The 10,820-nt window shown below is 39.4% G+C and overlaps 1 protein-coding gene across 18 annotated transcripts in view; it reads right to left on the bottom strand.

The window, feature by feature from the left end:
- Window positions 1-2,471: 2,471 nt before the first annotated feature.
- Window positions 2,472-10,820, bottom strand: part of COBLL1 (cordon-bleu WH2 repeat protein like 1) — a 193,958-nt gene continuing 185,609 nt past the window's right edge. For 9 of the 18 annotated variants that reach the window (XM_051848576.2, XM_070070742.1, XM_070070743.1 and 6 more), the window contains 3 exons: window positions 10,003-10,179; window positions 6,051-6,080; window positions 2,472-3,725 (listed from right to left, as the gene is read on the bottom strand). In XM_051848576.2, coding sequence (XP_051704536.2) covers window positions 3,639-3,725; window positions 6,051-6,080; window positions 10,003-10,179 — 294 coding nt within the window. In that variant the 3' untranslated portion in view covers window positions 2,472-3,638. The remainder of the gene's footprint in view (window positions 3,726-6,050; window positions 6,081-10,002; window positions 10,180-10,820) is intronic. The other 9 variants (XM_070070749.1, XM_070070750.1, XM_070070744.1 and 6 more) reach the window with 1 other exon arrangement.

Here is a 10,820-nt window from a genome sequence, read left to right as displayed (position 1 = left end):
ATCCCACTCCTTGGAATTTACCAACAGGAAATGAAATAGGCAAACAAACAAGCTGTCTGCACATTAATGTTTATTGCAGCTCAATTCACAGTATCTAGGACCTGGAATCAACCTAAATGCCCCTCAACAGTAGACTGGATAAAGATATTATGGGACATGTACTCTATAGAATACTATACAGCAGTCAAAAACAATGAAATCTGGTCCTTTGCAACAAAATGGAGGAATCTGGAAAACATATTGAGTGAAATAAGCCAGTCCCAAAGGGACAAATATCCTATGTTCTCCCTGTTTGGTGACAACTAACCAAGCACCATAAAGGAAATCTGTGAAATGGATACTATGAGAAACAGTGACTTTTTCAGCTCTGTGCTGACTGTTTATATACAATGTAATACTTTATCCCTTTTAGTATTTTTTTTGTTCTACTTAATACTATTGGTTGAACTCTGTAATTAATACACAATTATTCTTAAGTGTTTAAATTTAAGTGAAAAGTGATCTCTGTTAAAATAAGATTGGGAATAAGAGAGGGAGGATATGTACAATTTGGGACATGCTCAATCAGACTTGCCCCAAATGGTGGAGTTAGAAATGTGCCAGGGGATTCCAATTCAATCCCATCAAGGTGACATGTACCAGTGCCATCTCACTAGCCCAAGTGATGAATTTCTGTTTACAATTGATTATAATGATAGGACTAAGAGTCAAAGGGATCACACAAACAAGACTAGTGTCTGCAAATACTAACTGATAGAATACGAAAGGGAGAGAACTATCCAACATGGGAAGTGGGATACACAGCAGACACATAGAACGGCAGATGTCCTAAGCAGCACTCTGGTCTCAGAATCAGCCCTTAAGGCATTCGGATCTGGCTGAAGAGCCAATGAGAGTATTATAGGCATGGAAAGCCAAGAAACTCTGGCAAAACAAAACAAAACAAAACAAAACAAACCTATATGAAAGATCTCTGCAAGTGAGATCCCAGTGTAAAGAATGGGTCATCAAAGAAGGAGGTACCTTTCTCTGCAGGGAGGAGAGAACTTTTACTTTGATTATGACCTTGTCTAATAAGATTAGAGTTGGCAAACTTTTTTTTTTTTTTTTTTTTTGACAGGCAGAGTGGACAGTGAGAGAGAGAAAAGTCTTCCTTTGCCGTTGGTTCACCCTCAATGGCCGCTGCGGCCGGTGCACCGCGCTGATCTGATGGCAGGAGCCAGGTGCTTATCCTGGTCTCCTATGGGGTGCAGGGCCCAAGGACTCGGGCCATCCTCCACTGCACTCCCGGGCCACAGCAGAGAGCTGGCCTGGAAAAGGGGCAACCAGGACAGAATCCAGCGCCCCGACCGGGACTAGAACCCGTGTGCCGGTGCCGCAAGGCGGAGGATTAGCATAGTGAGCTGTGGCGCTGGCCCAGAGTTGGCAAACTCAAGAGGCTTCCACTTAAGATCACTTGGCCATGGCCATGTGTCAGGAACAACGATAAACATAATATGTGATCAGATGATGGGTTTTCGAGTTGGATAGTCAGGGCTTAAATGTACACTAGGGTACCCTGATAAATGTGGATCTTACTTATTACTTGTTCAATGACTGACAGAAATAAGTTCATCAGGTGAGTTATACAACTATGTTGGTTGAAGCAAACTACATATTTTTTTAAAAGCACCCCAGGGGCCAGTGCTGTGGCATAGCAGGTAAAGCCGCTGCTTGCAGGCCGGCGCTGCAGCTCACTAGGCTAATCCTCCGCCTTGCGGCGCCGGCACACCGGGTTCTAGTCCCGGTCGGGGCGCCGGATTCTGTCCCGGTTGCCCCTCTTCCAGGCCAGCTCTCTGCTGTGGCCAGGGAGTGCAGTGGAGGATGGCCCAGGTGCTTGGGCCCTGCACCCCATGGGAGACCAGGAAAAGCACCTGGCTCCTGGCTCCTGCCATCGGATCAGTGCGGCGCGCCGGCCGCGGCGGCCATTGGAGGGTGAACCAACGGCAAAGGAAGACCTTTCTCTCTGTCTCTCTCTCACTGTCCACTCTGCCTGTCAAAAAATAATAATAATAATAAAAAAAAGCCGCTGCTTGCAATGCCAGCATCCTATATGGAAGCTGGTTCAAGCCCCAGCTGCTCCACTTCCAATCCAGCTCCTGCTAACGTGCCTGAGAAAGCAGCAGAAGATGGCCCAAGCCCTTGGGTCCCTATACCCACGTGGGAGACCTGGAAAAAGCTCCAGGCTCTGGATCAGCTCAGCTCTGGCTGTTGATGCCATTGGTGGCATGAACCAGCAGATAGAAGATCTCTCTCTCTCCCCCAGTGTGTGTGTGTGTGTGTGTGTGTGTGTGTCCTTCTCTCTCTGTATCTATGCCTTGAAATAATTTTTTTAAAAAGACTTCAATTTTTTATTTAAGTTTTAAATGTCTCTCTGCTTCTCTGTAATTCTGCCTTTCAAATAAATAAAGCTTTAAAAATCAAAACACCCCAAAAGTATAACTTGCTTTTATTAAACAGGAATAAAATCAACATATTTTCCAAAGAGGCAGATATCTCAGTAGCTTTATTGAAAACAACTTAATTTCAGCTTGTGTGAACAAAGTTCAAAGAAAAAGTGAGCAATGAAAATATTCTCTATGTAAAAGTGGAACACCAAAATACTCTACATCCTGGGTAGTTATAAGCTAACAAAGTGGGTATTGTTTCATTTAACAGTTTTAGCTTTAATGCAAATATATATTATTATTTAGAATATTAACATTTTAAGTACATTTATGAATATTTTATCATTTTACTTGAAATAAAACCAGGGTTTCTGGAATTCCAAATAGTCTTTTAAGTTTTCCAATATGGACATGAATCAACCACTATTGCTTTCTACACATCAGATATGAAGTAAGTGACATAATAATATCAACATTTTCACAGGAAAGTTTTTAAGGCATCTGGTACATATATTTGTGTGATAATAATGCCATAATTATATACAGAAAATATTTAATATTCTCCTTGTGCAACTTAAGTTCTAAAGATTAAAAAATTGTTTCATGTTAATAAAATATTAAAATACTATAAATTTCCCATAAGGTTGATTTATAACTATATAAAGATTGCACAAGATAACTCTTAGACACCAAGTGATTCATCATAACACATAATTATTGAACTGCATACACTTATTTGATATTACTAGTTTTCTAGATTTTTTAAACACAATATAGGCTTTAATATAACTTAAAAATATATCCAATTAAACTATAACATTGAGGCAGCAAATGTCAGACCTATGTTTGCTTAGCTATTGATGTATCATACAAATATAAATCTAGGTATCTTAATTCATATTTTGTCTTAAGTCACCACTATAGAGAATGTATTTGTAAATAAATCAATAAAGGTGATTACTTCTCTTTTGAAAAAAATGAAAGCCATTTATATCTTTAAATTCTAAAGCAGCATACTCAACTCAAGAAAAAACAACTAAAATTATTATAAATTATAAGTTCTGATAATTCATTTGGCATCAAAAGCCATAGACTTTTTAGACTTTGAAAGAGAATATATTAGTGTACATCTGAATATACATTTCCCAACACATTAGTGTGAAGTTGGTATGAGAAACTGAAGCAGTGAAGTGCAATATGGCAAAGCAGCAGTTAACGGCTGTCCTGGACATCAGGGGACATGGGCTGGCTGAGTCTTGACCTTCCATTCACAGATATTGTGTTTGATGGAACAGTAACCTAAGAGAAAGAAACATACTTTGCACCCATCAGTTTAAAATGGGACAGCTGTCTAATTTTCAATTCTCAACAATTACATTTTCATTTTCAGTTAGTTGTAAATGTTAATACTCAGTATTGATTAATTAGTAAATTTCAAATAATCAAGAATATTCATCTGACATGAAATTAAGAGTTGTTATTTTCTCAACAAACAAGTTAAATAATCCATTAACACATCTTAGTCTTTACCAAAATACCAAATCAACCATAAAGGACAAGAGCACAAACAGACTACAGGCCAAGCTGTTGAAGAGCATATTTAGCTAGATTAATTCTGGCTCCCAAAAGGGCTGGGAAAATGTTTAAAAGAAAAAAGAAAACAGTGATTTCTACAAAGCGATGAATATTTACAGTTTTCATGCTGGTGGTTTGTACTAACCTGAGGTCTTCCCATCCCACACTCCCATGGGCATTTCTTTATTAAAAACAAAAGCAAACAAAAAACCCCCAGCCTTTGCTTTGTAAAATGCTTTCATATTCAGGAACTAAAAATACTCAAATCTGTGATTGCTATACTAGCAGAATAAAAAGGTTTGCTTTATTTTCTTTTCAGTAAATAAAGTCCTAAATTTCAAAATTCTACTACCAAAGCCTTCTATGGGTATTTGAAAACTCTTAGCATACAAAAACACTGAACAAGGATATCCTAAATACCCTGAAACTTCCACTTTAAAAGAAAGCAAAATCATCTGAGTCTTAATAGTAAAATGCATAATAATTTGAAATTTTAAACAAAAACATTTGAAGAAAAAGGGCATGTAATAAAGCCATTTTGTGAAGAAGTTTATTGCTAGGCTAAACTAAAGTACAAATGGCCACATAGTCTACCTGCCAATTAACAGAATAAGTTAGATGAAATTGACAAAATTACTTTGGATCTGGTTTCCTTGTGCTTCATTTCATGCCTTTCAGAAACAAAAGATCTGTCATCTACTCTAATGAATTTTCTTAACTGCCTTAAGGATCCAGGATGGAGTAGCATGACTGACACACACACACCTGAAATAAAATGGCTGACAAGAAAAGTTGCAGCCAGGAGGACAGAAAACTCCTTTGCACCCTGTTTAGTATTCATGGAATACCTCAAATGCAATCAGCAAAGGACAGGTAAGGACATCCTTGTGCAACCTTGAGCCCAAAAGTCTGTGTGGAAAAGTTAGTCTTAAAATTCTTGCCAAAATTGCAATTCTAACAATTCTTCGTAAAGTAAAAGAGAAAATTTGCTTTAGGCATTTTAAAACCATACAGATGGCACTAAATATTTGCAAGTAAAACATGCTCATTGTAGTACCATATGTAGAATCAAGTTAAATGTCCACCAATTAGTAGTAAGTAACCTGTTACATTCATATAGTTAAATGCTATGTAGTTTTTAAAAGAACAGAATAGATATGTATGTGATAAGATGGAAAGCTTCAAAGAAGTATGTTTATAAGTGACTTGCAGAGGGATTCATTTTTTTACAAATTAAAAATGTTTACATACTACAAAAGTAGTCTGAAAGACTACACAGCAATCTATCAAGAGTGGGTATTTTGGGAGAAAATGGCATTTCCTTGGATGTTTAAAATTTGTCTACCAAACTTTTAAACACAAGAAGACATCATTAGAATGCTATTCTGTAAATTCTGAGAGCAGAGATCTTGACTACCTTTTAAAAAAAGTTTACTTATCAGGGCTGGCGCTGTGGCGCAGCAGGTTAAAGCTCCAGCCTGCAGTGCCAGCATCCCATATAGGTGCTGGTTTGAGTCCAGGCTGTTCCACTTTCGATCCAGCTCTCTGCTATGGCCTGGGAAAGCAGTAGAAGATGGCCCAAGTCCTTTGGTCCCTGCACCTGCGTGGGAGACCTGGAGAAAGCTCCTGGCTTGGCTTTGGACTGGCACAGCTCCAGCCATTACAGTCATTTAGGTACTGAACCATCGAATGGAAAACCTCTGTCTCTACCTCTCTCTGTAACTCTTTCAAATACAAAAAATAAAAAAGGTTATTTGTATATTACTTATAATCAAGATATTTTTAAAAATAACATTTAAAAACTTATTGATGTGAATATCAACCAGTAACTTTCTACCCTTGAAGTTTGAAGACTTTTGAGGAATACTCTGCTAGCTTTCTTATTTATATAAGGAACACAACTATGTAACTGCATATGATGAATTTTTAAAGACACATGGAAAGAGCTGCCAACCTGAAAGACTTTGGTTGTTCAAATCCAAGCCAATGAAATATGAATAAAAACAGACCAAACAAAAACACAAGTCAGCAAGATTCTGGGTGACTTACCCAGTTTTTTCCTTCCCTCCAGGCTCTTATCTAGCCAAAGATAAATTTGATATAGTGAAGAAATACTTAATATCAAGTGCCAAATCTCATTCATTCATCAGTTTACTTTCAGACTTATTTTTGGAACCTATATTCTATTGATAATAGTGTCATAGCCTTATTCTGAGTAATTTAGGCATCACTAAATATTGAAAGCACCCAAAGAAGTTCTTGTGTCAACATAGGCCAGTGATAGAAGGTTACTTATTTGGTTTTATTCTCTGTAAATAATTTGCTGATTTGTATATAAATATTAACATCAATTTACAAAACACTAAGCTAGAAAAGTAATGCTTTATATGAAGATCAGGCTAATCTCTGAGACTCCACAGAGGCTGAGTCAGGTAAGGAATAGGAAAAGCCCATCAGAAACATGAAAAATCACTTTCATGACTGCATTTACACTAAAGCTATCAACCAAATAATTGTTCTAATGTGAACAAACCAATATAATGCAGGTTAATTGCTCTGGTATGAACCAGAGCCCTACGACAAGTTGGTACCTGGAGTTAAATTGAACATTTGTGTGCAAGACAGAGGCACAGAGCCAGCTTTCTGATGAGCCATTTTAAATCTGCTGTCAAAATCACTGGAGATTTTGGCAATGTAATTGTTGTTGTATAAAAGAAATGTCAGAAATTAAGAGAAACTAGGAGAAATCTTCAGTACAGGACAGAAACATGTGACTAAGCAGCAATCACAAGAAATCAGCAATCCACCTGTATGATTTTTACTAACTTTTGCCAATAACCCACTACCCAGATCATAAGGAGAAATACCTCTAGGCATCTGCTTATCTTGTCCCTATTGAAAATTTTGTTTTTTTCTCCATCATGAACTTTTGTGTTAATCTGGATATTTAAAATACACTGCAGTAAGACACTTATCTTGATTACTTCATTTTTTGTACGTCTCTTTACATCGTGTGCCTGTCTGCTGCAAAAAGCCCTTAACAACTATTTTTTTCCTCTGTGAAGAAGACAACCACAATGATTTTTCTAATTAATTCCTTGTTTTTAAAAAGAATTACCATCTAAGCAAGAATCACATTATAATACAGCTTTGAATGCTGTCCAACTTCACATGTATATATTTCTGTGTACTTCCAGCGACACTGTCTGGTGTGGCTGCCTTTTTTTTTTGCTCTATATGATGGTCTGTTCTTTGAACACAGTACCATTTATTTTACTATTTTTTGGACATTACAATTCTGTTTATTTGGAGCTATCACAAACATTATTCCATGGGCACTCTTAAATGTGAGCCCTGGTATACAAAACCACAATTTTTAGAGTATTTAATTAGAAGTAAAAGTACTAGACATGGAATATTGGTATCATGAAATTTACTATATCATATATCCATTTTTAGTGGCAATACAGACTCAGAACTATCAATAACTTACCACTCAATACTCAATAGAACCTAAAGTAATAAGCTTTAAATAGGATACAACTACAGGTTCATAATTTAGGCCTGCTTTCCATGTTGATTCAATCCAGCTCATTCCAGAAACAACGACTTTTCTATGTGACGGGACTGCCAAAGCAGGGTCCATAACACACCAAGAATAAAGCTGCTGGCCTGTATAATTCTGTTAGTCTAAAAAGTCATTTCCAATTTAATGCATAGTCTTCTACAATTAGTTCATTGAAAGTGATTAATATATTCACTGACTTAGTAACAAAGGCATTGCAATCAATTTCGTGTGCTTACTTGGCTCTCCCATGGGTTTTATGTACTGCTGCCTCCCAGACCCAGAGTGTGAAAACACAGAAGGCAGAAGTTTCACTGTATACATTTTTTGTACCCTTACTATCTAGTACTGATGTGCTTAAAAAAATGCTTGTCAAATTTACCCAGTTAAGAAAGCTTGAGTTTGGTATTGATGGTTTGAAACTTATCCTTAATTTACAAGATGAGAGAAATTTTCATAAATGAGACTCTACATTTTATTAACATGGAGATCTTTCCTCCACAAAAGTATAAATTTATCATGGCCCGTGAAATACCAATTTCAATATTCAAAAGTCAGCCAAATTGTATGCTTCTCAGCACCTAGATGTAGACTGTTAGAAACACTCTATAAAATTCAGACCTAATGCTCTGAGTTATTCTTTCCCATTTCTTCCACTCTTTTTTTTTTTTTTTTTTTTTTTTTGGCAGGCAGAGTGGATAGCGAGAGAAAGAGACAGAGAGATAGGTCTTCCTTTTGCCGTTGGTTCACCCTCCAATGGCCGCCGCGGCCGGCGCACCACGCTGATCCGATGGCAGGAGCCAGGTACTTATCCTGGTCTCCCATGGGGTGCAGGGCCCAAGCACTTGGGCCATCCTCCACTGCACTCCCTGGCCACAGCAGAGAGCTGGCCTGGAAGAGGGGCAACCGGGACAGAATCTGGAGCCCCGACTGGGACTAGAACCCGGTGTGCCGGCGCTGCAGGCAGAGGATTAGCCTAGAGAGCCGCGGCGCCGGCCCATTTCTTCCATTCCTGACAGAACGCAATATTTTGCCTTGTCTCCATATTTGACCAGATGGGAGCACCAAGTTCTGTGTTCCACACAAACACACCAAGGAAACTGGTTCAGCCAGTCCAGTCTGTGGAATGTTGTTGAGGTAGAAAGGCCAGGATGCCTTCCCCACCCTTTTTTTTCCCTTATCTTTGCTGCATTCCTGTTCTTTTACAGATTTCCTTTCTCCGGAGGTTAGGTGTTGTGCTCATCAGGTCTCTCACTGTTTTCTAAACAACTTTCAAAACGAATTCACAAAATGAAGATGTCTCAGCTATGGAGGTTTTTCTATCAAGGATGTCCAAGGGAGAGCAGGGGAAGACTGCTTGTGGGAAGTCTAAGGAATGAGGCTTTGCTTAAAGCTTCCTCCTGTCCTCTTCCAGGGAACAGAGGGAGGAAAGTTACCTGCGAAGAATCCCTGTGACTACCCCAAGAAGAAACCTGCCTCCTCTCCCAGTGCTCTCTTAGCTCTCAGGAAGGAGGAACTACACAACTTTGGCAGGGCATTATTAAAACTTGAATGGGGCCGGCACGGAGGCTCACTAGGCTAATCCTCTGCCTTGCGGCGCTGGCACACCAGGTTCTAGTCCCAGTCGGGGCACTGGATTCTGTCCTGGTTGCCCCTCTTCCAGGCCAGCTCTCTGCTGTGTCCAGGGAGTGCAGTGGAGGATGGCCCAAGTGCTTGGGCCCTGCACCCCATGGGAGACCAGGATAAGTACCTGGCTGCTGCCATCGGATCAGCGCGGTGCGCCGGCCGCGGCGGCCATTGGAGGGTGAACCAACGGCAAAGGAAGACCTTTCTGTCTGTCTCTCTCTCTCTCACTGTCCACTCTGCCTGTCAAAACAAACAAACAAACAAACAAAAAACAAAACAAAAAAAAAAAAACAAACTTGAATGTTTGCATTAGGACTCATAGACATTCTTTAGATTTTCTTTTTCTTTCTTTCTTTTTGGTTTCAGGTACAAAACTCTCTCTAAACTCCACATACGGCAGTCCCTTTGGTCACTGTAGGAGCTACAGTTGAAAACGTGCAGGTCCCTGTCACCAGTCTACCTTTTCTGGAATACAGAGAGGTATTTTCAAAAGAATCTTTTTTGCTGTGCTAAAATACTTTCTTAAAATAAGAGTTCAGGGCACTTGTTATATATAGTTATATAATAATGAACCAAGCCCATGCTCCACACCTGGCCCATGAAGTGGAAAATAGACCTGACATATTTTTAAGTATGTGAGAGATTCTGGACTCTCAGCTTATACTTCAAAAATGACCCCTGACATAAAAGAGAAACTTCTGGCATCTTCCTTATTTAGATTTAAATGCTAGGGAAAAAATTTCCCTCAAGTATTGGTTTGACAACGTTGAAAATAAACCCACTGTCACCCATCTGATCAACAGAACTTACCCGTTTCAGTCTGGCAGCAGCCTCTCCGGAACGGATTGCAGTCAGCAAACTCTGTCGGATCTGTTCTGGGTCAGAGCTCCGGAATGTCAAAGAGCTTTGTCTCGAAAGGGTGAAGGATGGGCAGTCAGCTGCAGTTGGTATTTGAGAATTCTGTTCATTACGAACAGACTTATTCTCCTACAAAAATAAATGCAAAATATTTACATGTATATGTAGAGAAGGATGAACCATTTTTGTAAAAACAGTTTCAGTATCAGTAGCGCTTTAAAAATCATCATCACTTTCCACACTGGTGTTTTAGATGTAACTCTGATTCCTCACCCACTTCATTATCCTTTGCTGCCAGAGCCAAGCTGAAAGATGAGGGGATTCCCTTCCCTTCCCTTGAACAACGGTACCTCTCTTTTCACTAATTCAAAGGTAATGTTACTGTGCTTGAGTATAAGAGGCTGGGTTTTCCAACACATGGTGCTATGGTTTGGATATTGGTTTAGATGTTCTCCAAAGGGCCACAGTGAAAGTCTCAGTTTGATGGCGGCACTACTGGGAGGGGAATGAACCTTCTGCAGCTGAGGCTGGGCGGAAGGTCCTTTCACCATTGCAGGTATGCCCTTGGAAAGGATTGGGGGAAGCCAGCTCCCTTCTTTGCTCTCGGTTTGAGATGTGACAGCTCACTCTGACAACTGCTACTGCTGTTGCTATCCATGCCATGGGGTGATGCAGCCAATGGGCAGCCGCTGCCTATTCTGCTCTATGCTCTTTTGGACTCTGAAGCTTTCAAATGAAACTCTCTTCTGATAAGTAGAGCCTATGTCAGG

Source organism: Oryctolagus cuniculus, chromosome 3, assembly GCF_964237555.1.
Source record: "Oryctolagus cuniculus chromosome 3, mOryCun1.1, whole genome shotgun sequence".
Classification (NCBI taxonomy): domain Eukaryota; kingdom Metazoa; phylum Chordata; class Mammalia; order Lagomorpha; family Leporidae; genus Oryctolagus; species Oryctolagus cuniculus.
Note: the sequence above shows the minus strand (reverse complement) of the source record. Positions and strands in the feature narration are given on the sequence as shown.